Source organism: Amblyomma americanum, chromosome 10, assembly GCF_052857255.1.
Source record: "Amblyomma americanum isolate KBUSLIRL-KWMA chromosome 10, ASM5285725v1, whole genome shotgun sequence".
In the NCBI taxonomy this organism is placed as follows: domain Eukaryota; kingdom Metazoa; phylum Arthropoda; class Arachnida; order Ixodida; family Ixodidae; genus Amblyomma; species Amblyomma americanum.
Window position 1 is genome coordinate 42,674,916 of NC_135506.1, and position 27,875 is coordinate 42,702,790.

General features: G+C 44.7%; 1 protein-coding gene across 2 annotated transcripts in view; it reads right to left on the reverse strand.

The window, feature by feature from the left end:
• LOC144106563 (sodium- and chloride-dependent GABA transporter 1-like) overlaps positions 1-27,875 on the reverse strand; it is a 35,180-nt gene that overhangs the window by 2,524 nt on the left and 4,781 nt on the right. Inside the window, exons 3-14 of one of the 2 annotated variants that reach the window (XM_077639408.1) lie at positions 27,361-27,492; positions 26,227-26,396; positions 25,417-25,547; positions 21,865-21,997; positions 19,542-19,676; positions 17,575-17,678; positions 17,029-17,153; positions 15,896-16,008; positions 7,645-7,773; positions 6,313-6,412; positions 4,946-5,046; positions 3,198-3,353 (exon numbers count right to left, since the gene is read on the reverse strand). In XM_077639408.1, coding sequence (XP_077495534.1) covers positions 3,198-3,353; positions 4,946-5,046; positions 6,313-6,412; positions 7,645-7,773; positions 15,896-16,008; positions 17,029-17,153; positions 17,575-17,678; positions 19,542-19,676; positions 21,865-21,997; positions 25,417-25,547; positions 26,227-26,396; positions 27,361-27,492 — 1,529 coding nt within the window. Of the gene's footprint in view, positions 1-3,197; positions 3,354-4,945; positions 5,047-6,312; positions 6,413-7,644; positions 7,774-15,895; positions 16,009-17,028; positions 17,154-17,574; positions 17,679-19,541; positions 19,677-21,864; positions 21,998-25,365; positions 25,548-26,226; positions 26,397-27,360; positions 27,493-27,875 lie in introns of both variants that reach the window. The other variant, XM_077639407.1, reaches the window with a different exon arrangement.

Consider the following 27,875-nt stretch of genomic DNA (forward strand, 5'->3'; position numbering starts at 1 on the left):
GATCTTTAACGACCACTGACATCGCTCAGCACACTGGCGCCTTAGCGTTTTTCCCCCACAAAAACGCAGCCGCCGCGGTCGGGTTAGAACCCGGGAACTCCGGATCAGTATTCGAGCGCCCTAACCACTGAGCCACCGCGGCGGGTCATTTTAGCTGGATATTACCATTATAAGTTGCGATAATGCACTGTTCCTCTGAAAATATCAGTGAGGGAGCTTTGCGCGGGAGAAATTTGGTAAAATCATTTTAGCTGCATATTACCAAATTTCTCCCGCGCAAAGCTCCCTGACTGATATTTTCAGAGGAACATTACATTATCGCAACTTATAATAAGTGCGTTTCCCTTGTAATAGTGAGAAATAACCAGTTCGCTGTCATAGTCACTGGCTGAAGCAAGAAACTAAGAGGCTGAACCCAGTAAGAACAAAACCTAAGACTCCGTCTTTTAACTGGTATACACAAAAAATCTCTCTTAAACTGTGTACCACACACGGAAAGCAACGAACCGTCGCTACCGAAGCGTTCCTGCTACGTCATCGTCCCAAAGTGCGTCATCCAGAACGATGATGAAAAATAAACCCTGATCTATCAGGCCTCTGCTACTACACGTTGAGAAGAAATGCTGAGTTGGGAATACTCGATGCACTGCTCGATAATTCCCCTAGACACAGCAGACTTCCGCCATGATACAGCCTTTACCCGGACATAACGACGCCATCCTATAAAGACCCATGGGGATGACATTATAGCGGACTCGTAGTAGATTTCGAAGCGATCTGCGTGGGCAATTTTTCGGCCTCGGCGACGGTAATAGTGCCTCTATCTGTCCGTAGATGGCACAAGTAATTTTGAAGCTTGCAAAGGAAAAATATCGATGGCATACCAAACAGGAACAAAATTGAGGTAATTCATATTACTTCTAAAAATTCCGGAGAGCAATAAACGCGGTTACAGCTGCTATAAGATCGCGAAAAAAGGAGTACTATTCACAATTAGTACTGAAAAATGCCCATGATATGAAAGTTACAAGCAAAATCATCAACTCTGTTATTAAACCAGCAGCCACCCATTTTATTATGCTTAGCATCAAAGTCCAACGGACATCTATTGGAAGTCTTTCTTCAACATTTAATGTTTTTTTTTCACTGTTGGTGCAAAAACAGGAAATAGCTGTCCTTCCACAGAACACCTCGCACCTCCACAACGTATTTTAGCTACCTTTGATTAACACGATATTACAGTGGATGAATAGTCTCCACATTTCATACTTTTTCGTCCAAATGATCAGTGGGATGTGATGTAATCGCCTCATTTGGGCTAAAGCAATGCATAGATATGTGTTCCACTCGAAAAAATCTACAACCTCGACTTCTATTCCACTACCTATCCTGACTTAAGTTAGGTAGATTGGTGCCGATATAAAAGAATGGAGACCGAAACCTTGTTGAGAATCATCGCCCCATCTCGATTTTAAGCTGTATCAACACATTGTTTGAAAACCTCACTGCTATCAGAGTTAAGGCTTTTCTCGAGCACGAAACCCTACTGTCTCCTCATCAACACAGATTTAGACCTAATAGGTCTACCGGAACAGCAGTAGTATGACAAATACAATAACCTATCTTAAAGGGCAATAAAATAGTCCTAGGATTTTTTTATATTAATAAAGCGTCCGACACTGTCGATCATAATAATTTACTGAGGAAGCTAATGCATTATGAATTTAGAGGGACTAGCATAGAATTCTTCAGAAGTTACCTTAATAATAGGCACCAAATGGTCCTTCTGGGTGGTGCAAGGTCGGATTTTGAAGCAGTTACTGTGGGCGTGCCTCAGGATTCAGTCCTTGGTCCGATTCTTTTCGCATTGTATATCAAAGACCTACAATACCTCACCAAGCAGTTCTCTGTTTTGTAGGAATAGCAATAGCAGGCGCGTTAAAGTCTTCAGGAAAAACTTGCATGAGCACACAAGGGTTTTCTGATGGCAAAATGATGGCTATGGTGGCGGGCAGCTCGGGAAAGAAATCATGACGACTGGCTGACAAAGAGGTCCAAGAATGAATCAATCCACGGGTTTTGCGCTGCACAGATGTTTTATCAGTGGCTCTGAACGACGAAAGATGCTGGCCGGATACAAATATTCAGTGGGGCACTTTCTTGACTTGAAGTGCGGTGAGGCGAAAGCCATTAGCGCGGTGTTCCTGCTTATGTCCCTGATGTGTGGTTAAGATGTTGTTGAAGTACACAATTGTTTGTGAATCTTAAATTCTGGAGACATTGGAGGGCATTTGGGACCGGATACAAATATTCAGTGGGGCACTTTCTTGACTTGAAGTGCGGTGAGGCGAAAGCCATTAGCGCGGTGTTCCTGCTTATGTCCCTGATGTGTGGTTAAGATGTTGTTGAAGTACACAATTGTTTGTGAATCTTAAATTCTGGAGACATTGGAGGGCATTTGGGAGGCATTGTCTGATTCGACGCCTTTCCGTAAACACTCTCCAGCGTCCTAGACAAGGAGAACTACATATGCGATGGCAGGAAGTAGCGTAGTCGTTAGCACGCTCGGCTGCGGAACGGAAGGATATGGTGGTTCGAAACCCATCGAGCACAAAGATTTTTTTTTTCTATCAAGTTGCTGAAGAGCGTGACATCGGACGGACAGGCTCGTGGACGCGAGTATGAGCCGTTAAAGGCTTTCGCCTTAAAAAGAGCCGCGTCAGACGACAAAGGGAGGCGTCAGTGGGTGTCACCATCAGCCTGTTTACGGTCAGACCAATCGACAACGCGAATGTCGTACTCTTGGAGTCCCAAACCACATAAGCCAATCCACCAGTGGGATCTTTTGAAGAGGGTAGCTAGCAGAGTGAGAAGTAGCAATTTATTTCTTTATGAGCCCTTAGTGCTGTACAGGCACTGCACAGGGGAGTTGTTAAACAGAAATACAAGTTTAAAAAATATGGAACTGTTAATTTAAAAGAATGTAGTGCTATTTTTTTTCCTGTTCCTATTTATACAGAAGATAATTTTCACACACAAAAAACCTTCTTTAGCTGCTATACAAGCCAAGTACGTACAACATACAAGTGGCTGAAGCAGTATTAGCCCCATTCTGCAGTAATCGACCGTCTTCTGAAAGCACTGAGTTAAGCTGTCGACTACTTGGTCTCCTTGCATGCTGTTGTGCCTAGACTCACCCCTTTGCATTTGAAGAAGTGCAAGAGTCCCCCTCCAGCCATGGCCAAGATCGGGACGAACACGAGCAGTTCTCCGATGATCTGCACCCATGTCGGGTACACGTAGTCACCCAGAGTCAGCGGCTTGCTCGTGATGATGCTGCTGATGCATATGACCTGCGAAGGTGAGAGAAAGAAGATATCTGAGCTACCTTCATTACCAGAGGCGGAATAAGAAATTTGCTTTGGCTCCAGAGGAAATATACGGCAGCTAACTAACTGACGTCAAACGTAACAATGTGAATCCCATCATTCATAGCGCACATTAAATAGGTCACAGACTACTAGGCGTTTACATTTAAAAGGTACACAAGTCCTATGAGGTGCCCCTAGATGAAGTAGTGAGGAGTGACGAGTTCCACATGGCGTTCCATAACGCGCAAATCCATGCTCCGACGGCCAACGCGGAAGACTATTCATACAGCGTGTAATAGTTGACGCCTGGCCTGGAACTAATAATAACCCTTGATAAAAGAAAGGATGCGTGCAAAATGCGAAAATTGCCCAATAACTCTGCACGGTCCCATCCGGCTGTTTGCTCTAGTGAGGCTTCTGTGCTATCGCATAAAAATTGCATCCAAACCGTCTAGTTGGGGTGTGGCCCAAATAACAAAACTGTTCCCGTGGAATGAGGTTTGCCCGTATATCGCGAATAAGAGCGACCACTGGCAAAACTATTTTCTCAGCATAATTATTTGGCTTGACTTGGATTAACGGAACTCAGTGTGTGTTTTACGTATTTCTTGTTTAAAAAATGGAAGAGAATTGATGGGATTTCGTGCTCGCGCAAACACAGGTTTCGTGTTTTGTACTAAAAAGGAAACAGGTAACCTGCGCGACTTTAATATTCGCGAACAAAGCTGTACAAAGGGGATTACTTCGGAAAAGCAACGTTGGCCATTTCTCTGTTTAAAAGTGGAGTGACCGCACTTGCCCTATTGGTTGTGCCGCGCGTGCGCAGTAAACTGTCGACCTGATATCCGCCAGTACGAACGCTGTTCTCTTAACAACAGTAGCGTAGGTTTAAACCAATCTATTGGAACCCCTGATTCCTCATGTTGCCAACTTTCAGAGGATAATACCTGCCTTTGTGTACTGGACGACGAGCTTCACATTGTATTTTTGAGGTGTCCAATCAGCGTGTGAGGAAATCGCGACGATCCGACAGATCAGCGAAGATATTCCATCTGGAAGATTTTCGTTTTTTTTTCAGAGAATAGGAGTTAAGTTTCACGACAAAAGTCATCTTCGTGTGCTTTAAGGAAACCTAAAATCGTAATTTTTCTTTATTTTCAAATTGCCTGCTTTTCTATACAGCTGCAGGAAAAAAAACGTTAAGCACAGAAATCCGTTTTTCAGCGTGTAATGAAGAAAATCGTTGTTTACGGAATGGAATATCAGTGCAGAACACGGTAACGCGAGCTTAAGCAAGCAGTTTTAATAGAATCTCAGTGCATAACAGGGCCAGGCGAGCTTAAGCAAGCTACTTTAATAGACTCTCAGTGCAGAACAGGGTCAGGCGAGCTTAGGCAAGCAATTTTAATCACATTCTTCCCCTTATGAAACCTATATCACACACGCACCGAAAAGTGCAGAATGCGGATTGATTCAAACTCAGGGAGACTACAATAATTCAAGTGCTCCTGATTTCCGTGGAATGGGATCCAATTTTCGCGTAATTAAGATAAATATGCTGCACACGAACTCACCGTTAGCAAGCAGGGGCAGACGTACTTCCAGCAGAATTGCACAGGCCAGCCCGTAGGGGATCCCATCATGAACTCTGCGTCCAATCTTAGTCTCTCTATGCCTAAACAGAAAATAAAAATGGGCATGTGACGTTCATCATTTTGAGCAGCAGAATTTAGTTTGCTTCTTAAATTCCTTCAATTTCGAAGAGAAGTAAGAAATGGGCATGTGCTGCCACTCAACGGAGGTCTAGAGTTGCGTCATCTTATGCAGAAGCTGTAATGTATTCGAGCATATTCTCAATATACAAAAAAATGTACTGCCCACATAACTGTCACCCAGAAAAATGGAGCATCATTGGTACAAATACACCACCGGAGGCTCGACCGCGGGACCTTAATTTTCATCGTTAATGAGGCTGAAGCAGCCAGGCATCACAACAAGACAGCGCTTCACTATTCGTCCCGTTTTTCTATCAGAAACGATGTTTATAGGACAAAGCCTCCATATGGTAAATATTCTCATGTGTGAAAAGGCAACTTGCAGAAGAGTAAGGACGGCAAGGAAGTATGAGCTTCCAAGCTTGATAGTATGGGCGTCAGCGGAAAAAAGTTCGGCTTGAGCTTCCACCGTATTAATGCCAGTCGTTAAACATTGAAATGCTCGCTTATGTCTTCGATTTGCACACAAATTAAATGACTTGGAGAAACAGTGACCAAAGCTTTTCGCAACTAATCTGCAGCGTAAGTGAGAATAAACATTGTTGCTTTCTCGCCGAATGAACGTGTAGGTTCGGCGATTGTTTCGTTTTAGTAAGGAGGGGCTTCAAGCGTTCCGACTCATGCCACTTAAGTATCACCGGCTTAAGCCAAATAAAAAAAAAAGTCTAGGTTCGTATCATACCGCCGCGGGAAACTTGCATCGGCGTTAGCCGCCTTCAAATCATCGTGGACGCTGTTGTTGAACAATCCATATTTTTATAATGCCATCTACGAATAAATTTCTTAGTTTATATGAATTGCTTCTCTGTTTTTGTAGCGTTCTACACGCAAGCATCAATGCAATACATTCAGATTTAAACGCTTTCTAACTGTCCAGTGAAAATTTGAGAACACAGCCTGCAGGCTTTCTCTAGAGCACTTTCGCTCTTATATTTATAGCCCATTTAATTTCTTTGTTGTCCATTACTTTCTGCAAGAAGCTAACTTTTCAAGCGTTTATCTACTAGGCGTATTTCTCGCAGCCTAAACAATGCCACTTATCTTCGAATTTCTCAGGTGGAACGAATAAAAATTTCTGCAAAACTACTTCGCCAGTGACGTGGCTCACAAGCGCATCAGTTACTGCGAGCTTAAGAGATAGGTGTGGAGATTAGTGCCAGGCGTACCGTAGGCGGCAGCCATGTAAACAGTCTCGAAGACTGCGATCCAGCGAAGCAGCTTTCCTCCCACCTCGGTGTCAATGGCGTTCAGGAGGTACAGGCCTCCCTGCATGTTCCGGGAAAGCGTCACGCGGTATGCTTGCGAAAATTTTCCACTATTCAGAAAAATCTTCTCACGACGTAGTTGAAGCGTTATTTGCTCTTATATAAAGTTGTCGTGTTAAACGGCACCATTTAATACTTTCACCTTTAAGTGGTTCTTTTCTCATTTCCAAAATATCTTCCTCTGCCGTATTATTTTCAGTATTGTCTACGCACCGCTATGTAACTGCGTGCATAGCACCTCTGTTTCAAAGTGCTACTATATGGCTTACTCGGAGGCAGAGTTTTGTATTCAACCAACTGCTAAGCATTGAAGCAATCCCTGTAGACACAGACTATTCGTACCCAATACTAGGCACTGCTTTTGAAGTATGTTGATGGAGACAAAACAAACGACAATGGTGCTTGCCTGTACATCCTGAGCAACACAGGTGCACTTCGGTTCTCTGTCGTTTGGAACGGAGTCAGTCCCGTAGAGTGCGTTAGACTCCAGCGGGCAAGGCTGCAGTGCTAGCACTTTGGACAAGCAACAACAGCGAGCCTCCGTTACAGTTCCAGAAAGCTTAATTCAGCACTAGTGCAGTCGCCCCCATCATCAAGGCACAGGTGGATTTAGCCGGGCGGAGAGTAGAGACAGACCACCTCGTTCAGCGGAATCGATCGAGACTATATGCCTAATCTCTCATTACAGTTAAAACAAACTGCGCACTATACAGCTAGGTTTCTTCCTAAGCATGAAGTTGTTTTGTAGAAGCGTCCTTGCGAATTCAGTGCCTCATTACAAGCCCTCATCATGCGTGACGTCAGGCCCACCCCAAGAACCGACGTTGCAAATAAGACTTCCGAACCAGATCTCCCTTCCGCTTCTGTGTGTGTACGTTGTAACCTACGTTTCTCTTCCTTTGATAGCCACCCTTTCAACCTAATAAACTATCGTTTACAAATTCCTTGCGTTAAATGTCCCGTCGAAATCTATTTTATTTCGCTTCATTACAGCTTCCATATCGTTACCTGCTTAGGAAATGCCAATCATAATTTATGCCACCCTGCATGAATTCCATATAATTTTAGCAGCCCGGCGCGTGCCGCGCATGGCCAGTTGTCATGAGGAGACGCACACCTGCCAATGCGCAAGCGCAGAAGGCACCCGGCTTCTTTCTTTGGTGTACGCCTAAGCTGGTACGGCTCTGCTATGCTAAAACTTCTCTACAATGCTGCTGTGTATAGTATACGTACCTGTGTTGTGAGCGGAATGCCAAGCACGAACCCAATGAGGCAGGCCGCGGCCGCCAACATGGTGCGATGCTCGTGGAGGTAGTCGATCCTGTCCTTGAGCGGAGACAACAGACTCTCCGCGAAGGCGATCTGCGATCAGAACGTGTTCCGATAATCTATAAACACTGCATGTTCAAGCAAATAAGAAAGAAAACAAAGTTGTGACTTTGCTTTGAGAACACGCTCGTAAGGCTTCTATCCTTGTCAGCCACTACGACGTCTTCCTGTCGTGTCATTCAAGTCTACTACCCTAATGATGTACAGGAGCGTTCGTGGTAAGAAATCCTCATGCCACATGGATCACATTTGAGCCGTTTATTCGAACATGTATACGCCACCTTTGAAGCTCGGAGAGTCCTAAGGAGAGAGAAGACTTTTAATCTCTTGCGGAGATTTAAAACTTTGGGTGGGCGGTAGCTTCCCAACAACAAAGCTCAAGAACAATCTGGGCTGAAGACTTTTTGTAAGACTTCTGACCTGAAGATGTACATGATTTCTAAGGGTATAGCGCCGAGCGTAACTCTGTGCTGGAAACAGTAAAAACTGGTACGGATTCTACTTATGATGGGCTACATGTGCACGCTTGTCAATAAATAAGAAGACTAACAGTAAGAGTTCAATAGCTAATTATTCAACATTAATTGAGCAGCGTGCTAGTTAGCACGTCTTAGCTGTATTCCGATGCGCTTCGCCACTGGCAATGCCTTGTCGAATACGCGCCCTTCTATCTCAAGACGCTGGTTTACGAGGGTTTAACGACCCACAGCGACTCAAGCTATGAGAGACGCCGTAATGAAGGGCTCCTGAAATTTCGACCACCTGTGATTCTTTAACGTTCACTGACATCGCACCGTAGACGGGCCTCAAGAATCTAACTAAATAAGCCTATATTTAAAATCGCAGGACGTCTTAGGTGAACCACCTGATATGCACATGCATGCTGATGTCGCGCAAGCGGTGCTGCTTTCTGACGGCGCCATGAAAGAACAGCACGCGATAGAACAGCATGCGTCAAAACAGCGCACACAAGAAAGCAGAACGACAATACAGCACAGGGAAACAACGGCACAGCGACAAATCAGCTTGGCGACACAAAAGCACACGGAAAAAACAGCACACGTCAAAATAGCGCACAGGACAAAACAGCACGACGACACAAGGGCACGGGGGAAAACAGCACGACGACAAAACAGCACGCCGGAGTACGGTGCAGCACTGCTGGAGAGGTGTACGGTGCAGCATTGCTGGAGGGGTAAACTATTATAGCCGTAACCGCAAACGCTAAATCACAACACATGCGGCAGCGGCCTTTGGAGTTAGCGAGTGCTCGTTTCACAGAATCGATAAGGAGCACAGTAGGGTAATAATCACGATCTCGAATATTGGCTTTTTTATGGCGTCAAATGGAATGAATAACGCTGCAAAAAGTTGTTCTGGAAGCATCGATTCTGCGTGTGGACCATCTCGTAAAAAAGGGCCGCCAACCGCAGGGCTTCCTTTCAGGGTATTTAAAAACTACCAATAAAAAAGGGCGCCCGAACTAAAATACTGACCTGAGGCTTTACTGACATCATCGTATAAGCTACAATAGAAACGCAGCGACTTCTTGCTATAATGTCGTTAAATGTTTAAATGATAGCTACGACGTTCAATATTATTTCACTGAATGTGCGCAAACTTCTCTGAACACATTATCAGCAAGCAATATGCAGCCAGCGTCATGAAACCCCGTGGCAACAGCAAGTGCACTAAGATAAACTACCCGGGGCATTTGACCGCCGAGCGGATGCCCGGGTCATTTTATCTCTGTTTCCCAGATTCGTCTTGCATATAATACAGAAAGAAACCAGATCATTGAAGCCAAGCAAGCAAGGGCTACTTTACTACTACTGCCAAATGCACCGTTAAAGCAACGCTGTTAGCCGCCAGTGCCCAAAGTTGTCCCGTGTGGCAACATTAGCGTCAAAATAAATAAATAAATAAATAAATAAATAAATAAATAAATAAATAAATAAATAAATAAGCAACGCTGTTACTCAATGAATGAGCCTGCTCTGTTCCTTTATAAAAGAACGAAACGAGCACTCTCTAACTCCAACGGTCACTGCCGCATGTGTTGTGATTTACCGTTTGCGGTTATGGCTATGATGGTTCACCCCTCCAGCAGCTGCACCGTACTCCGATGTGCTGTTTGGATGTCGTGCTGTTTTTCCCCGCGCTCTTCTATCGTCATGCTGTTTTTTTTTCGGTTTGCTGTTTTGTCTCTGTGTCGTTTTGCCTGGCGTGCTGTTTTGTCGCCATGCTGTTTTTTCCTTATGCCGTTTTATCGCTGTGTCGATTTTTTCCTTTGCTGTTTTGTGCTGTGCTGTTTTTGTGTGCTGTATCGACGCATGCTGTTTTGACGTATGCTGTTCTTTCGTGTCCCCATTTCTGACTGCTGTAATTAGCTATGAGCGCAAGCTCCAAAGAAATTTGTGTTGTCCGCTCGTCCCTTACAAAAATTTCTTCCGACAGTCTATAGCCTGTCTATAGACTTCTGTCTATAAAGTCTATAGACTCTTCATAGACAACCCTAAAAAACAGTGTATAGGCAATACAAATTCTGTAGACAGTCTATACACAATCTATAAATTTATGGCCATACACTTTCAGTAGACTTTTTTTCTATAGACAGTCTTTAGACTATGAATAGACAGAAAGAAATATATATATGAAGGCAGTAGAGTATATAAGAAGTCCACAGACAATCTATAGACCATTTTTATAAGGGGTCACTCTCTTTAGAAAGCGCGTTTTTCTGGCTCTACTTTAGTGATCCACTGAATAACTGAATAAAACGTTCAGGAAAGCTTCAGCATTGAAGAGTGATAAAAAACAAATAATTTTGTGCAAGTTTGCTACGTCGTGCCCTTCAGTCAGTTGAGGCAAATTGACGAACTAGTCTCCATAATGTCAAAAACGAAATTTCTAAGGGAAGTCAATTCTCCTGACCTCAAAGAGGGTGTTGAATATGTTGATTATTATTGTTCCAAACTTTATTCTCATCTTCATACTTCAATTCTATGCCACACATACCTCTCATTGTGTCTACTATCGGCGTTAAATGAAATGCGAACCGCAGAGCCCGTGGCCAAGGGTCCAGTCTACGCCGTTTGCCTGTCGCCATCGCAAAGCAGCGCGCTGATTCGATTTGCTATAGCTCTATTCTCTTTTTTTTATGCTCTTTTCTCGCTTTTCTCCTGGAGCGCCGCATTCATACGTTACATTTATCGCAACCTGCGCAACGGTCTTTCGCTGCCGGCAGCCGCTTTAGGCCGCGTGGGTGAAACAAGCGCTCTTTGCTCACTCACAGAGCAAGGGTTCATAAAGAGCGGACACTCCCATAGGGCCCAGCTGCCCAATTGACTGCAGCGCACCAAGCGGAGGAGCGAGGGGGCTTCCCGTTTCGGTTTCCGGCGCGCGAAGTTCAAATGCTAGCATGCGCTCTCTTGGCGCATTATTTCTGTTGAGCATGGTCTCTTACTGTTACCTATCTACTTTCAGTTCAGAAAGATGAAAAATTACATTCCGGGCGCTCTTGGGCAACCATCAACGCAGCTGCGCCACGGCCTTTGTCAAACAGCGTGAATCCAGAAACCAGGTGCTTTGTGAAATGAATATTTATTTTGCTGAATATAAACCCAAAACCTATACAGTAGTAGTCGCCATTGCACATCGCTATGTTCGTTACGTGGTTCTTCTGCGTCCATTGTTACTGCAACATGGCTCACAGCAGCGACTGTCGCTACCGCCGTGCACTGTCTGCTGGAAAAAAATGTAAATTGCGAGCATTTTGACGATCAAAAGCTGTGCGAACAGGCGAAACGCGTGAAAGCGAGGAAATAACGAACAAGGAAAACATTCTTTTATGAACCTCGCATGCGGAACCTCTATGCACCACGCACAATAGTGCATCTCCCAATAGTTCACAATCATTACTGCGTTCCCCGACGTTATTCTCTGCCTCCCAAAAGCTGTAAGTCCTTTTCCACGGCCAACTGTGCGTTTTGTTCGACAAATGTTCGGCATCGTGACGGCTACGACACGGGCTCCCAACCAATCGCGCACAGTGTGTTGGAGCACTGAGAACAAATGCGCTGATGCAATTTGCGTGTCTTCAGAAGAGTACAAACATTTTCGGCGCACCAGGTCCTTGTTTTCATACGGGTTTACTTTGTTCCCGTGGTAGTTTTCAAATGCTCACTCCTGTGTTGCCACTACACGGGTGCAATTAAAGTTGTCACTGGAACAGACGACGGAGACTTCAACGCGCAAGTTTCTCGTTTTTCAGCTTTTCATGAGTCACCTTGTCTTCCCGGCAGTCTTGAAAATTACGAAACCGTACTAACAACGCGAGAACGCTCGTTTTCGACACGTTTGCCGATTTTTTCATGTTGACGACACATTTTACCCGATCATCAGAAAATATCACTCAAATAAAAACTTCTCGTCCTTTACTCCTTAACCGTTTTGGACGAGTTGTGCTCGTCCTTGCCAAGCCATCCCCAAACCGTTCTGGACGACTGTAGCTCGTCCTCGCTGAATAGGTTCTTCCCCTGCAGCGTTTCGGACGAGCAGCGCTCGTGTGTAGCTTAGATGGCGTTTTGCTCGACAGATGGCAGCACTGACCTGTTAATTTCGTTGTATTTTACTGCATTTTTCGTATCGCAACCATTTCATCCTCTACTGCCGGTGGTTTGCACGGCAGAGAATTTAATTTTTACAAAATCCTCTCGCTCAATTAGTGCTGTCGTTTACTCTTCCCGTCCTCCTCTCCTTCTGTGCAACCGTCAAAGGGCATGCCATTAGGCACGTGTGTCAGCTTCTTCACATGTATATCATTGAAACCGGGAGATTTTTGTATTAACTTCTCGATGCCTTCACTTTCCTCTCAAAATTATTTTATTTCTGATTAATTCTTAAACTGTAGTTATTATACTCGCACCGCTTTGTTTCCTCGATTTTCATTGCGATTTCCTCAAGCTCTGGCAAAATTCGTGATTTTCTTTTTCTCTCAGAGTCCTCTCAATTTATGAGCCGCTTGAGATAAACCTGGATGAGATTTCTCCTGTTTGGATCTGCACCAAACCCTGGCCAATGCCCCACCGTGGGTATGTGCCATCGTATTTGAGGCAACAAAAACAACCGGGGTTTTATAAATGGCATTCAGCGGAGGTGTCGCACATCCTCCCTCCATGGCGTCGCATGTATTGCGGGCCCGTCTTCTCGGAACAGACGCTTTTCTTCGTCATCTTCTCCAGACGATGGTGATTCAGACATCGAAGTGTACATTGTGTCGGGGACCGAGGACGACAGTGATTACGTTGTGCTGAGCACTTCTTCCGATGAAGAAGACGACAGCTCAGAAGCGATCTTGGTTCAGTCTTCTGACGTTTCCTTCCCCGCGCAAATGCTTCATTGGCATTCTACTCTATACCTTGGCCAATCCCCCCCAGGTGGGTATGTGCCATATTACTTGAGGAGAAGAAGAAGAAGAAGCGAACTTTGCGAGCGCGCGTCAGTAGATGAAGATCGTCGTAACATCCCTACTCGACCGCCTCGGTTTTCTTTTCTGGCAGTTCCCGGTAAGACGTTCACTATAAGCTGCCTGATGAGTTGCTTGAATATATTCAACGTTTCCTCGATGATGAACTCATTTCAGTGGTTCTCGAAGAAACTAACCGCAACACTGCTGAGAAAGTGAAGGGTTGCCGTCCGTGTGAGCACTCCCGCGTCAAAAAAAAAAATGGCTGCAAGAGTCTGAGGAAGGCACGTGGCTCTTTCTTGGTCTCTTGCCGTTGCAAGGAATTCAGTGGTTGGTGGGTGGAAGGAATGGTCATGGTGCAAGAGCTGCAACAAGCCGTCATGCGTGATAATAATAATTGGTTTTTGAAGAAAGGAAATCGGGCAGTATATGCCTCATATTTCGTTGGACACCTGAACCGCGCCGTAAGGAAAGGGATAAAGTAGGGAGTGAAAGAAGAAAGGAAGAAAGAGGTGCCGTAGTGGAGGGCTGCGGAATAATTTCGACCACCTGGGGATCTTTAACGTGCACTGACATCGCACAGCACACGGGCGCCTTAGCGTTTTTCCTCCATAAAAACGCAGCCGCCGCGGTTGGGTTCGAACCCGGGAACTCCGGATCAGTAGTCGAGCGCCCTAACCGCGGAGCCACCGCGGCGGATTCATGCGTGATCCCTTGTTTTGAAATTTACCACACCGTCCCAAAGCTTCCTCGGTGAAGCAATCAACTGTTTGTCACCACAACTCAGTGAAAGAGTTAAGAAATTGTTGCCGGCGGTCATTCTTTAATTTTTATCGCTCATTACCAGCAGGAAGTTGGTTTTCTGTTTTCTGTATTGTGTGAAATAATAAACTTGAATATGCTAATCTGACTTCGCGTTTGCTTCAAATATGTTTGTAAAGATCGAATGCATGCTTTTTATTGCAATAATATTCGAAATCAAGAATAAAAATAAGCAGTTTTGTTTAGAAATTCGTTGATATAACAAAGCGATGAAGAGGTTAAAGCTTAACGCGGAACCATGCGAAATTAACCGCTACACAAAGCGCACAAGGGACATAGCGTGGGCGCGCCCATCGCTATCTGCGGCGCATTGGCCCCCGCCATGGCGCGAGCAGGATGAGGTAGGCGTGCCTTTCACAACTGCGCCACATTCCGCCGGCCAGCGTGCTCAGCGAAACTGCTTGAAATTCAGCGTAACTCAGCAAAAACTAAGCGTTTCTCACTTTGCCGCTGTCAGAAAGAGCAAGAGTGACACTAACCGCACCAGAACAGCCGGCAGGCCACGAAGCGTGCGCGCCCCTTCACGAACTGCGTATTTCAAGGCACCGGCCGGTATGGTCAGCGTAAACTGCTTGAAATGCAGAGTAGTTGAGAAAAAAACATTTCTCATCTTACCGTCGTCAGAAACCACGCGAGTTTCGCGTCGAAGGGCAAGACAAACGCATAAACACAAGAGTCTGTGCGCTAAAAAAGACGCCGCACGCTCGCAGGCGCAGCCGCGCAGACGACCGTCTCGTGGTTTCATTCTGCCTCGTCTGCTCCGTCGCCACTCGCTTGCGTCCGCGCATGCGCACGTGCGCTAACGCTGGTGGCGCCACTAAAGAAAATGGATACCAACTAATCTGTTTCGTATTTTCTGGGTCCAGATTTCGCCGAGTGTCCGCTCATTATAAATTTCTTTCTCTATGGCTCACCGTCCTGTAGCGCTTATATATTGGCGCAAATCTTTGTTGTGCTTGTTCATTCTTCAAAGCTGCCGGCACGCGGCTTTATCGCTTTCTTTGCGATGCAAGACGTGACCAGACTTATCTCGATTGATCGCATCCAGGCGGAGCTGATTATACGTTGTTCCAGAATGTTGTGTTCACTTTGCACGCTTTATCTGGAAAGTTCGCTATCAGCTTTAAGTTGAGCACGGCCGAGAGTGGCGGGGATTCTGTTCGACGACCGCCGACCACGCTTGTTGCTACTCCGCCGCCGAGTGATTCAGTCCATTTTGGACGCTAGTCAAGCCAAAAAAACGAGTTTAGACGCCATTTTCGCTGCCTTTCTGCTCTCCGGATGGCAATCACCACTTCGGGACAATATTTTGCTTCCATTTTCCCCCACCCGATTCGATTCAGCGAAAGAAACCGGTTGGGTTGCGGTCGGCGCCAAACATGGCAGTTGCTAAATCGATTGTTTCTGGCAGTGACCGCCGCCATAGATGTGGCGCTCCAGTGGCAAAGCGAGAAAATGAATGTCAAAGAAAACATAAGTAAAACTATCGCAAACCGGAAGAGCGCACTTGTAAACTGGACCATTGGCGACGTGCTCCGCTGTTCGCACTTCATTTGACGCCAACTGTACGCTTGTGCTCTAACCTGGCTAGCTTTTCTAACCTGTGACCAGCCAACCTCTCATGGTTCGTCTATTTTTCTTTTTATGGCTCACCTCCGAGCGATGACTCGTGCAGCGTGGCAGTAAAGCTCTCTATCTTAGTATCTTATGCCGGGAACTTTTCCTATATATCTTACTTTGTTGCGTATTATATCAATGTGACGCATATTTGATCCACATATTATAAGTGAGAACAGATATCAAATGCCTAGAGGAACCACTCTGACTGCGTGGTGGAAGTGAATGAAGACAGATGACAGCACCGACCTGCGATCCCAGTGCCAGGAAGAAGAGCATGGTGAAGAAGGCGGCCGCCCACAAGTTGGGGAAGCTTAGCGCCGACACCGCTTGAGGGTAGGTGATGAAGGCCAGACCAAACCCTGTGGTTGGTGTGCAAAGACCTTAGTCGCAATGTCCTCAGCGCCAACCAGATCTAGTGTTGCGCTGCTCTACGCCCTCGAGATTTCAAAGTCCTTCAGCACTAGAAATAATAATTCGATGGCTAAATTTATTTACGCAGTACGCGCTGTTATTACAAATAAGCCAGCTTGTTCCATTTATGCCACATATGAGCCACTAGGGATTCAATACTCAATGCTCATGAATTCTACCTCGCGTTTTCATTGCTCGGGCATCGCAGGGGTAACCAGCTGGAACAGGAATCTCGGGGATTTTTTTTTTCTCGCCGTGTGATTCAACTCATCTTAATTCATGTGTGCATTCCAAAGAGTGCTACACAAGGAAGGGAGTGGAATACCGAAAAGGGTGGAGAGTGGTTGGCTTGCACAGCTATCAGATCGTCTTTCCTCTGAAGGGGGGAAAATTGTATTGTTTTAACTTTTTTACATCGAGTAATTGAAAATGTTGCACATTTCACTTGGTGGCGTGCTGATTTAGAAACGGCAACAATCTAACTATAAAGACCGTCGCCAAACAATCACATGAACACGTAGTTTCGTTATGTGTTGGCAATACGATAGCATTAGCACCTCTTGACGCCTTTACTGGAAGTGCGGGCACTTACGGTATGATTACGTCACTTCCATTTAGCCAATGAGAATGGCTCCGTTTGGTGAGGTCGCTTACCCTAGCCAATGGGAATGCTGCGTTCTGGTGACATCGCTTCTCTCAGGGCAATGAGATTGTCCCGGTCTGATGACGTGGCTCTTCTCCAGCCAATGGGCAAATTTTATGACCGGGGACACATTTTGGCCCCATGGGTCTTGCGCAGCTCTCGCGTCATTAAGTAACAAAGAAACGGTACTAGCAGTGCGGTTGCCTTTAGCCCAAGCACGACGCTGACAATAATGTCGACCTTCTGCCAGGAGAACGGTAATGGATTGGCTTCGGTAATGGATTGGCTTCGCTTTCGCTTCAAAAGACTCTAAGGAGCGACGCACCTGAGCTGACGACGTCCGGCACGTCGAGGTGGAGCTCGTAGGCCATGTTGCCCAGAACCGAGAAGACCACGATACCCCCCACGAAGCTGATCGAAAGGTCGGCAAAGGCGATGATGTACACATCTCTGCGACACACAGCACAGAACTAGAGACACCCTTTGTCGAAGTTTGGCGATACACGCAAGACAAATGTGGAGTCTGTATCGAAACATCTCCAAAATATATATGCAGCACAGAGATTATACATGAATGCTAGAAATTTCGCAACAGCGAATGAAATGTCCCCCGGTACCGTCCGCCCGCCGGTGTCGCTAAGTGACTGCGGCCATGAGGCATTAGCCTGCCGTCCGCGACTTTGCGTACTTAGATCCTGGCCACAGCGGCTGAGATTCACTTGAGGTGTAACGTAAAAGACACCGGGCTCGGTCCACGTTGAATATATCAAGTGGTTACAACAAATTTATAGCCTTCGACCCTGGCCTGCCTCAACGTCTTGATGTAGTACAAAGCGTAAAGATACTTTATCACTATTAAGTTTCGGCTCACCTGTACAGGTCGTTCCCGAACTCATTGTAGCTTCCCATCGTGATGATCATGCCCTGAGCAACTCCCAGGGAGAAGAAGACTTGCTCCGCAGCTCTCTGCCAGACCTGCGGCACAAATTGAGGTTGAAGAGTCGCAAATGGTGTCTCATTTGAAAGCAACAACAAAAACGCAAGGCCATTATTCACATATATATCGTGCAAACATGGACCATATTCTATGCACTCTGTTTCAAGTATGTTTCCCAAAGCAGTGATAACACATTGTAAGACCTTTATCTGTATCCTCCCACTTGATTGGTCTTCCTAGACGGCAGTATGTTCCAAATAAAAAAAATAAACATCTGCAGAGAGCTCTGTGGCACTAAGGAGAGACTCCTATCACGGGTGCATGCTATGTCACTGCGCCATACCGCTAAACCTTCTGCCCCAACTTTTCATTAGGAATCAGCCGTCTAACATGCGCTTCAAATTCTTGTTGCGTAGTTCTCCTGCGTCTTCAGCGAATAGGTAGTTACTTCGGGGCGTAGTACCGTGGATGTGAAAACCTTATGGGCAGGAGATATTGAGCCTTGTGGAGCAATTTAGCTCATGATGATGATTATGCATTTTTATGGCGCAAGGGCATCTACAGCCAAAGAGCGCCATGACACAAGGTATTTTTCATTTTTCAAGGTGGGGTCAAAGACCCATTTCCCAAGCATTTCACCCCAAATAAGCCGAGCACCAGACCAGGGGAAAGCTTGTACCCATTGTATCACCGGTGGTTACCCGGCGGTACTGGGGATCGAACCCCGCACCTCCCGCATGCGAGGCGGATGCTCAACCACTTGGCCATCGCTGCGGTTTACCAATTTAGCTCAGGAAACGCTAAACTCTTGCTTGTAATGCAGTGAAACGCCACGCCCCATTAGTAAGTTTTCGGCTCAACGCAGGCATTCAGTGACTCAAAAGCGCATGAAATGAGGGGTCAAGTTTAACGTTCCATTAGCTTTTGTGTACTTCCTTGGACATCGATCTGTTTAGAACCACCTGGACTAAAATCGAACTGCTATGTTAGAAGAAGCTATATGCCCTTGCAACACACCTAGCTTCAAAGTCGCATTGGCAGAAGTGCACAGGTGCATCGCATCCAAACGCTGACCCAAGAAAACCGCTAGAATTCAGTGCCAAGGCATCAGTGGATTTCAAAGACACGCATGAAAAATCGTGAAATACGAGGTTCGTCCACAAAGAGAGATTTACAGATATAAATGATCTGTTCAAGCGAGAAGTGGGATGACATGCAAAGCCTCAATATCTATTTAATAAATGTGCTCGCGGTTTGCATATTCAATATTAGTGGTCTCTACTTCACCCCTTTGTTTGTTTTCATTTGCTGAAGAAAATTCTGTGTTGTTTTTGCATCTATTTCCATGGCTACCTGTTGCTGTTTCAATGGCTGATTGTTGCTTTTTGTCGTGGGGCTAGCGATATTGTCGGCATGATGTTTCTTTGCCAAATACTGCCTGCTCCATTCAGCAGGAAATGAATAAATTAAAATTTATACTGCATCAAACATTTCCGCCAAGTTTTTGTTCTTGCTTTACCTAATTCAGTTTGTTTGCCGCCCTCGGAAAGCACCCTTAATACATTCTTTTTACTGCTCGAGACTCGGTCAGGTCTCTCTGCTATAGTAATTGTAACCCCCTGTTAGTAGGGCACAGCCCCGAGCGATAGGCAATCTGAACATTTGCTTCCACCTGTCGAACCACCAAGTTTGTTTGGAGCACACGTTCTCATAAAAAAAAGTGTGCCGCACCAGCTTTCTTTTCTGAGCAATGAGACGGCACCAGTGCCTGCAGTGACTGCCTCGTGAACATACTTTTGACGTCAAAAAAAAAAGAATATGCTTTTCAACAAAGTTCTAGCAAATGCTGAGGAACATTATTTACAGTAACTATCCATGCTAATTTTCATGCATTGACTCACGGAGTAGTCGAGTATCTTCTTCCAGTCAGGCACAAGGTAGTAGGCCAGCCCCATGTCAGCACCGTCGAGGGTTACTCCACGGGTGACAAGAACACCCAGTATGAGAAAGGGCACCAGTGCAGTGAAGAACACAACCTGCGTTCAAGTACCAGTGGAACCTGTTCTACGTCGTAACTTCTACTCTGTGCTGAACGCTCGAACGAGAACGTCCAGTGACTTGCGCACTGCGCTGCACTAAGCCTCTGTGTTGAAGGTAACCCTGCCAACTGCCATTTAGACCACCAACGTGAAAAGTAGTGTTTTGAAGACGTTCGCTCACAATGTATTAATGTCCACGGTGCGGGAGCGTAGAGCACGCGACGAAACCATCGCATTTGGAAGCCGTCCTTTACTCATCGTCATTATAAGCCTGACTACACCCACTACAGGGCCAAGGCCTCGCCCATGTCTCTCCAATTAACCCTGTCCTTTGTCAGATGCGCCCACCCTATGCCTGCAAACCTCTTCATCACGGCTGGATGTAGGTGCGTAGGCCTGCACCACCTTCAGCTTGTATCTCACATTAAGCCTAATTACGCTATCTGTCACCCTCTCTTTAATACTGTAGAATGGTTCTACGTTGCCAGCTATATCCTGATTAATGAGAAATCCCACACCTAGTTCTCGTCTACCCGCTAATCCGCGATAGCACAGTATGTGCGCGCCCTTACTGTATAAGCCTCACCCATCCACGCTAAACCCTATGACATCCAATTTAATACCCGCTAGTTCCTCAAACAGCACTGCTAGACTATCCTCACTGGATAAGGTTGTAGCGTTAAACGTTGCCAGGTTGAGATCGCAATGGCGGCATGTACGGAGCCAGTGATTCTTAGCATCCTCCGCCGCGTCACAGGTCTGACCGCCACCGTGGTCAGTTGCTCCGCAGCCGCTGGAGACTGGCGGCCGAGGGCCTTTAATACGTTTATTCAAAAGCCTAGAAAACAGATAATTTTTGAGCCGATATGTCTTAAACTCCTGTAAATAACCGCAACTAGCCCATGTTACCTTGACATTCGTGCGTTATGGGTAAAGTTTCAGCGGCACCTCTAACCCCAGATACACTATACTACTCCGTTATAAATTAATGCGCACAACAAAAGGGACATACATGAAAACGGAAGAGGAAACAGCACAAGCGCAGACTCGCAACTATGTTTATTCCCCTACGCAAGTGGAATTTATACAAAACAATAAAGAGAACAAACGAGGCGGAAAAAAACACCAGAAGTTATTCCAGGAATTTCACTTGCTCATCACACGATGAAACAAATTGGCTGATGCACTGTTCATTCAGCAATGAGAACGCTCCGATAGCATCTCCAAAAGATCCCTCCCGGTCGCGGAGCAGGACCTTGGAACCATGTTACACTGCCTCACATTTACACGCGCGACAGTGCTGTAGTACGAGCGAGTCCAAGTCATTTCATCTTTTCTGATTTCCCGATTCTGATTTTTCTGACAGAGCTATTCTGGAGGTTACGAAAGCATTTTTTTAAGCTGAAAGAAAGCTTGTATCAACCAGCCGTCAGTTTCATTATGTGATGACCGAAAATTTCCGGAATAACTAGTTTTATTTCATCTTTTTTTGTGGCTGGGGCTTTACGTATGCACCATTTCTGTTGTGTTCTTCTGTACAAATTCTATGTGCACAGTGAAATAAAGTTTAGTTGCTAGGCTGTTTCTGTGTGTACTTCTTCCTTGTTGGGCGCTGTATTCTCACCATGATTTTTCTGTCGTCTATGTCTAGTTCGTTTTTCTTTCGTATACATCTTGTAGATTTCGTTTTTCTTTTGTTAACGTCCGTTTGATATCGTTTTCCTTTCGTCTACGTCTGCTCGATTTTTATTCTCTTTCTTTCTCATCCTGGATACGTTCAGAGCATTCGATTAAAGAAATTCAGTACCTACTAGCCCCTTTTCTCGTATTTCTGATATAAACTGAAATCGGCGACTATAATTCGGATGCACAGAAAGTCGGGGCACATTCCAACTTTCTAGCTTTAGCTTCTTTGCCAATTAAACTTGTCTTGGCGTATAGTAAATATTTCATTCAGTTCATGGTAGCCACAACCCTTTGCTGGTGGCCGAAAAATATTTTTCAATGGTAGCACGAGCACCGCAAGCTCATTTGCAGAGGCATTTCGTGAGCGAGAGCCACTGAACCTTCAATCTTGGGGTTCTTCATGTACGAGTTTCATTTTTTCTTCCATTTTCTCTCAGCACTCCTCACGCATTGTTCATCTAATCGCCGCCTAAATCTAAGCATGTGTGACAAAAGGCACCTTTCCGGAGGACTGGATTCCCTTGCAGATGGTGAAAAACACGATGAGCCAGGCTGCCATCAGCGAGACGAATATTTCGGGTTGTACGACACCCATCTCCTGGATTCCAGATGTCAGACCAAGGAATCTCTTGCTGGGGGGTAGAGTAGAAACGAATTAAGAAAGCATGGGACATTTAATAATATTCCTTGGCGTATTGCTAACACACTTTTTTCTTACCTGTTTGTTTCCTGTCTGCTGCAGTGCTGAGATAAGCGAAATCAGCTAGCTACATTTTTATTAAAACGAAGGCAAGAAGAAAAAAAGTTCCTCTTGATGCAGATAAACTGCATTACGAACGAAAACAAGGACTGACACTGAGAAGACAACAACAGTGGCAGGCATTGACCACGAACTGTTTTATCCAGAATAATATTATTCACCGGCACACACAGCATTCATGACAATACTGGTATCATGATACCAGTATTATCGGCCACCTATCTTTTTCCTTCGACAGTTTTCAAGAAGATCGCGTCAATATCATGTGGTTGAGATTCAAGGAAATACGACATAGTCTTCCACTGTGTTTGATCATTCATTCCAACAAAACAAAAGAAAAGAAACATGCATAACCCGTGGATTTCGCGTGACATCGTACACCTAAAACGAAGAATTAGTCGACAAAGAAGGAAATTGCCAATTAAAATTGTAGGCTAATCTCCCATTTATCAAGCCTTTTACGACAAATGCTGAGAGAAGCCAAAACAAAGTATTATGATGAGACGTTAACTAACTGCATGAAATCTTCTCCCCATAGATTTTGGCGTCACTTGTCGCAGGGGGATAGCAACTCTTATGGCATTGTTATCGGCGATCAGGCGATTATCGATTCTTGTGTGATTGTGACCGCTCATAACAACTTTCTGTATGTGTTTACCGCTCCAGCAATGAACACTGTGTCATCGAATTTGTCGTCACAAATACAAGAATCAACAATGCCTGATATTGAATTAACTTATAAAGGAGTGTTATGTCTTGTGCTAAATATAAACGAAAAAAGAGTCTGTTGGACCGGACAGTATACCGAACGCCTTTTTACGCAGGTATGCGGAATGGGTAATCCATTATCTGATCATTATATTCGAAACCTCACTCGAACAGAAACAGGTCCAAAATGACTGGCTTACTGCTAAAGTGGGCTCAGTACACTAAACTGAACACCGGCAGGCAGTTGAAAATTACAGGCCAATCTTTTTAACTTGAGTTTGCTGCAAATTTCTGGAGCACATAATATCAAAGGCAATCTATACACATCTTGAATAAACAAAGTCTTTTTTTTCCAAATCAGCAGGTTTTTCCGCAACAGTTCTCAAGTGTAACACAACTATTAGAGGCAATTAATGACTTCGCGAAGGCTCTGAACGACAAGAAACGAATCGGTGCAATATGCCTTGACCTTTAGAAGGCTTTCGACAGAGTCCAACACGGTGATTTAATTAACAAATTACTATTAATGGGTAATAATCATAAAATTGCGTGCTGTACATTAGTTTATATAAGCGGAAGATCTCAATTTGTCGAAATCATTGGTAGTAAATCAGAATTAATAAGCGTGACCTCCGGTTTACCTCATGGGTCCGTCTTGGGTCCCGTTTTAATTTTAATCCATATTAACAACACTACTCCCGATATCAATAAAGATGTTACAGTGAGACCTTTCGCTGACTACTGCCTGCTCTTCTGTGGTATAAATAATACAGATAATGAAAAAGCACTTAATGATGTTCTCATAGCTGTCTAAAAATGGTGCTGAGGCTGGAAAATGAAAATCAATGAAAAGAAAACAGTAGTTTTACCCGCCACGAATAGGACCAAACATGCCCCTGAGTACTGTTATATGCTAGGATCTACCGCACTTGCCACAGTAGAAACTCTTAAATACCTGGGAGTCTTCATTTCTAGACATCTAAGCTGGAAAAAACAGGTACTAAAAATCAGTTCAGCCGCTGAAAAGAAACTTTTTTGCGCTGAAGATTAAAACTGGTCTCACAATCTGCCAACTTAGCTGCCTATTTAACTTATGTGCGACCAACATTAAAATATTCCTGCATTTTATGGAATCCTTGTGAAAGTGGTTTAATAAAAAACTTGAAAGTGTGCTAAGTGCAGCTTGATTTTTAATGTCCACATATACGCGTTCTGATTATGTAACAGAGATGCCGCGCCTTCTCAATTTTCCACCTCTAGCCGAATGTCACCGAATGACTAGAATAATTTTTTTTATTTCAGCTCTCATGAAATTCCTTCAAAATCAATAGTTCCCATTACTTGGTCCCAAAACAACTTACACATCTGAGAGCAAGCACTGAATACTGTTACCAAACCCCGAACCCAGGAATTAATGTGTACGCTAATTCTTACTTTCCAAGCACGGTAGCAGAATGGAATGATTTACCAGCATCTCTCTTACAGTCCACTACGTTAACAACGTTCGAAAACGCGATCTTCATTTTGAACAAGAAGTTTTTTTCAATTTCATACGCCTAACCACTTGGTGATTACGTCTCGCCTAAGGGGAAGGCCGGAAGTGTAGAAATTGTATTTTTTTTTCCAGTTTTAAATAGCTGTTTTTAAAGTGAATATTTATTAACACTGCTTCTACAGAAAAATAAAAACATTGCGCTGCAAGAATTATGATTGCGTAGATGAAGCTGAACTTTGTATTTTTGTATAATCAAAAGGAAGCATGTTACTCCAAGTATCACGCCCCACCACTGTAACGGCCTCATGGCCAACAGTATTTGCAAATAATAATAATAATAAATCCTTGTGTGTTTTATCATTCTATGCTCAATATTACACTCATTGGCTATGGAAGCTTACGAAGTGCGGCGATTGTGGCCAAAAGTATAAGCAGCTCTCAATCGGCGTCTTTAGTCGTAACTTTCGTTATCAATCTTTACTGGCTAAGAAGGGCAATATTCTTGTTACTTCTTTCTTTCCTTCACCCAACTTGAAGTGTGTTCATCATCACTTCCGTCATAGTGAATGGATATATCGTAGAAGCTCTGTTTTAAGGGATATGCACTTACCACCGTTTTTCTTAGGGTCCTTATTAACACACTTGCTGTAACAGCAGACGCGCGGCACAGTGGCCGCATCTTCTAGCTTTTCCAACGTTCAACCGGTTTTTGAGTCCCGCTATTCTGTCCTAATAAGTATATCATTTCCACATTATCATTGATTGGGGATTATAGATTATCATCCAGAATATTGTTTGTGCATAAGTGGATGCTGCAAAATATCAGCTATTTTTGCCACGGTATTCCAGTAATACGGCGATGTCCGCAACGTACTTCCGAATCTAAACTGCAAGAAACTCTCGGCGAAACGTTAAGGTACAATTATTTTCCGAAAATACGTAGCGTCGACGGCTTGAGTTTCGTGTAAACCACTATCGATCAAAGCAACAGTAAAATATTTTCTTAAACACTTGTTAAAGCGGCCAAGCTTCCTCACTAGAAGAACATTTCGGACGAGGTCACGTTCACATCCTTGCATCCCTCGTACAATTGTAAGAACTCCTTGAACGGCACCATGACAGCAGTCGTGCCATCACTCATGGCAACCGCATCGGTGTCGGTGGAGTTGTAGTGCCGGAAAAGTTCTAGCATGGACGCGTTGGCTTCTTTGCAGGTCACCTGCATAGTCAGGCATTCGCTCACCTTAAGTCGTCTTCACCCGCAGAGAACAATCGTACAGCACTGGCCATTAGACAAGGAAAGGGCTCCAATGAAAAACTGTTATTGACTAGAAATTGCACGCGTTTGCATTATCATCGTACTTAACAGAGAATAGTTGTTGGTAAAATATACATTACTGAAAGCACTGAAATGTAATATATGAATATGCTCCCCTTCGTATCCGGACGTATATTCGGTAAACGATTTGTTTGAAATGCACCTGAACTATGGCTATTCTAAACGGCTCTCAATGCCCATCCTTTTTTAGGGCACACTTCCCGCAACCCCCCCAACCTATTCACAAGTGCTGACGTTTTTTTTTTTTTCAACAGTTAGAGTCACTCTAACAGAGTAAAGAAGTCAATAAATATCATAATACAAAGAATATGGGCGTTTCCGCGGTGTTCGTGAATGCTGAAACGAATATCACCCCTGAAATGCCGACTTATAACCGCTCCCGTCTTTTTTGGGCAATAAACATTATAACCCACCAAGCAGGTTATCTGCGCTACTGTAAACATGGTTGCTTGAACTTTCGCGGTTGTTTTGAGAGCTTCTACCAGCAGTCCCTTATTGAAATGACACGTGTAAACCTTCTACAAGAGATCGAATCTACCGTTACGCTCGAATCGCTTACAAATTTAGTGCCCTGCACGAAGCAGTACTTGGTGGCCCACTCCGGGTTGCACTCCGTCCAGGGCAGCACTTTCCAGAACGAGTAGTACAGGTAAGTGAGCGAGTAGCCCAGGATAACGTTGTAGTAGATGCTGATGAAGAAGACTGCGTACATCATGACCAGGGGAACACCTGCGCATAATCAGACGATCTCTCGTTTTTTTTTTTTTTTTTGCGCAGTGGAGAGGAAGACTGTTGCAACGTAGCAAATCGGGCGAGTCACTACTGCGTATTAAACACAAGCGCTGTATGAATCAAATCCAAGTCGAAAACATGCCCGATTCTTGCCATCTCAGTCCAGTGTCCTGTTTGTTGCGCTGTCATTGTGCTCAAGATAGCTGCGCTGTGATATAGGGCAATAAGGCCTTGACAGAGAATAACCTCGTTCTCATAATGAATGTATTTACATCTTGAAGGCGAATCCAGTCAGAAAAACAAGTCTTCCCTCTAGGCTCTTGTCCACTTGGCAGCACGTTGAAGGGCAGCTTTCCTGCAGTCCCTGCCTGTCACTATGGTCGTCTTCAAACAATTTTTTGAAACGACACGATTATCTACTGGATAACGTAGAAAGGCTATAGTAACACCACGGGCATTTTTAAGCTATGGAGTAGTGGCTGAGATTGTTCCCCACATGTGAGAAACATTTGTAGCCTTGGCGACGCAAAGCGAGCAATGCATCGCGACGTCGAGGGGTCTGTATACTTTGATAAAATATATAAAAGACGCTCGTTATCTCTCCTTCCTTAAACAAAACTTAGCGACCTCTAACCCTTTAGTCACATAAATAACTGCGCTTTGTTTTTGTTGAAAAATAAGCTGCACTCGCTGTACTCTGTGTTGCACCCTTGGTCATATTTTGGACATCAGTGCCATTAATGAAAAAATATATAGTGGTGCCAAATTGAGAGATTACTAGTTGTGGGCTTTGGCATGTGCAGTTCGTGTCAAAAATTTCAATTTGTGCTCGTTCTCAATCGCTTGTTTCCAGCTTTTCTTGTTTGTTGCTTGTTACGTGCTTTCTGTCTACTTACCCATGACCCCCCCCCCCCCAAAAAAAAAAAAAAAAGCGTTGCTCTGGAAGCCAGCAGCTACCTACCCTGGGCAAGCGGAACGCAGGCAAAAGAGTTGAGGGTGGCGAAGCTGCAGAACTGCCCTAGGATGAGCTCCATGAAATATATGGGCCGCCCGATCACCGTCATGAGGAAGATGTACGGCACGAGGAACGCAGCTGCGACGCCGCAAAACACAGAACGAGGTTTTTAGTGTGATGCAAAGGTACAGTGGCCTATTATATAATAACACAGCAGAGAAAGGCACAGGCTAGCAAGCAGACGGCGCTGCTCCTTTTGAGAGATATGCAGATTGTAGAAAGTTCTGCAAAGGAAACTTCCTTTTGTAATGACTTGCAATTAGTGCGACGCGAACAAGAGCAGGGTTGCTAGAACTGGCGTTAAGTCAGTACAAGGAAGAAAGCACAAGAGGAAAGAAAAGAGTTATGAAAAGACACACTACGAGAAATACATTTGTCCGCTTGCGAGTGCACAATAACGATGAGTAATCCTTAATAACGGTGAGACTTTTTCACAGTGAGAAGTCTCCCGTAAAACCGTA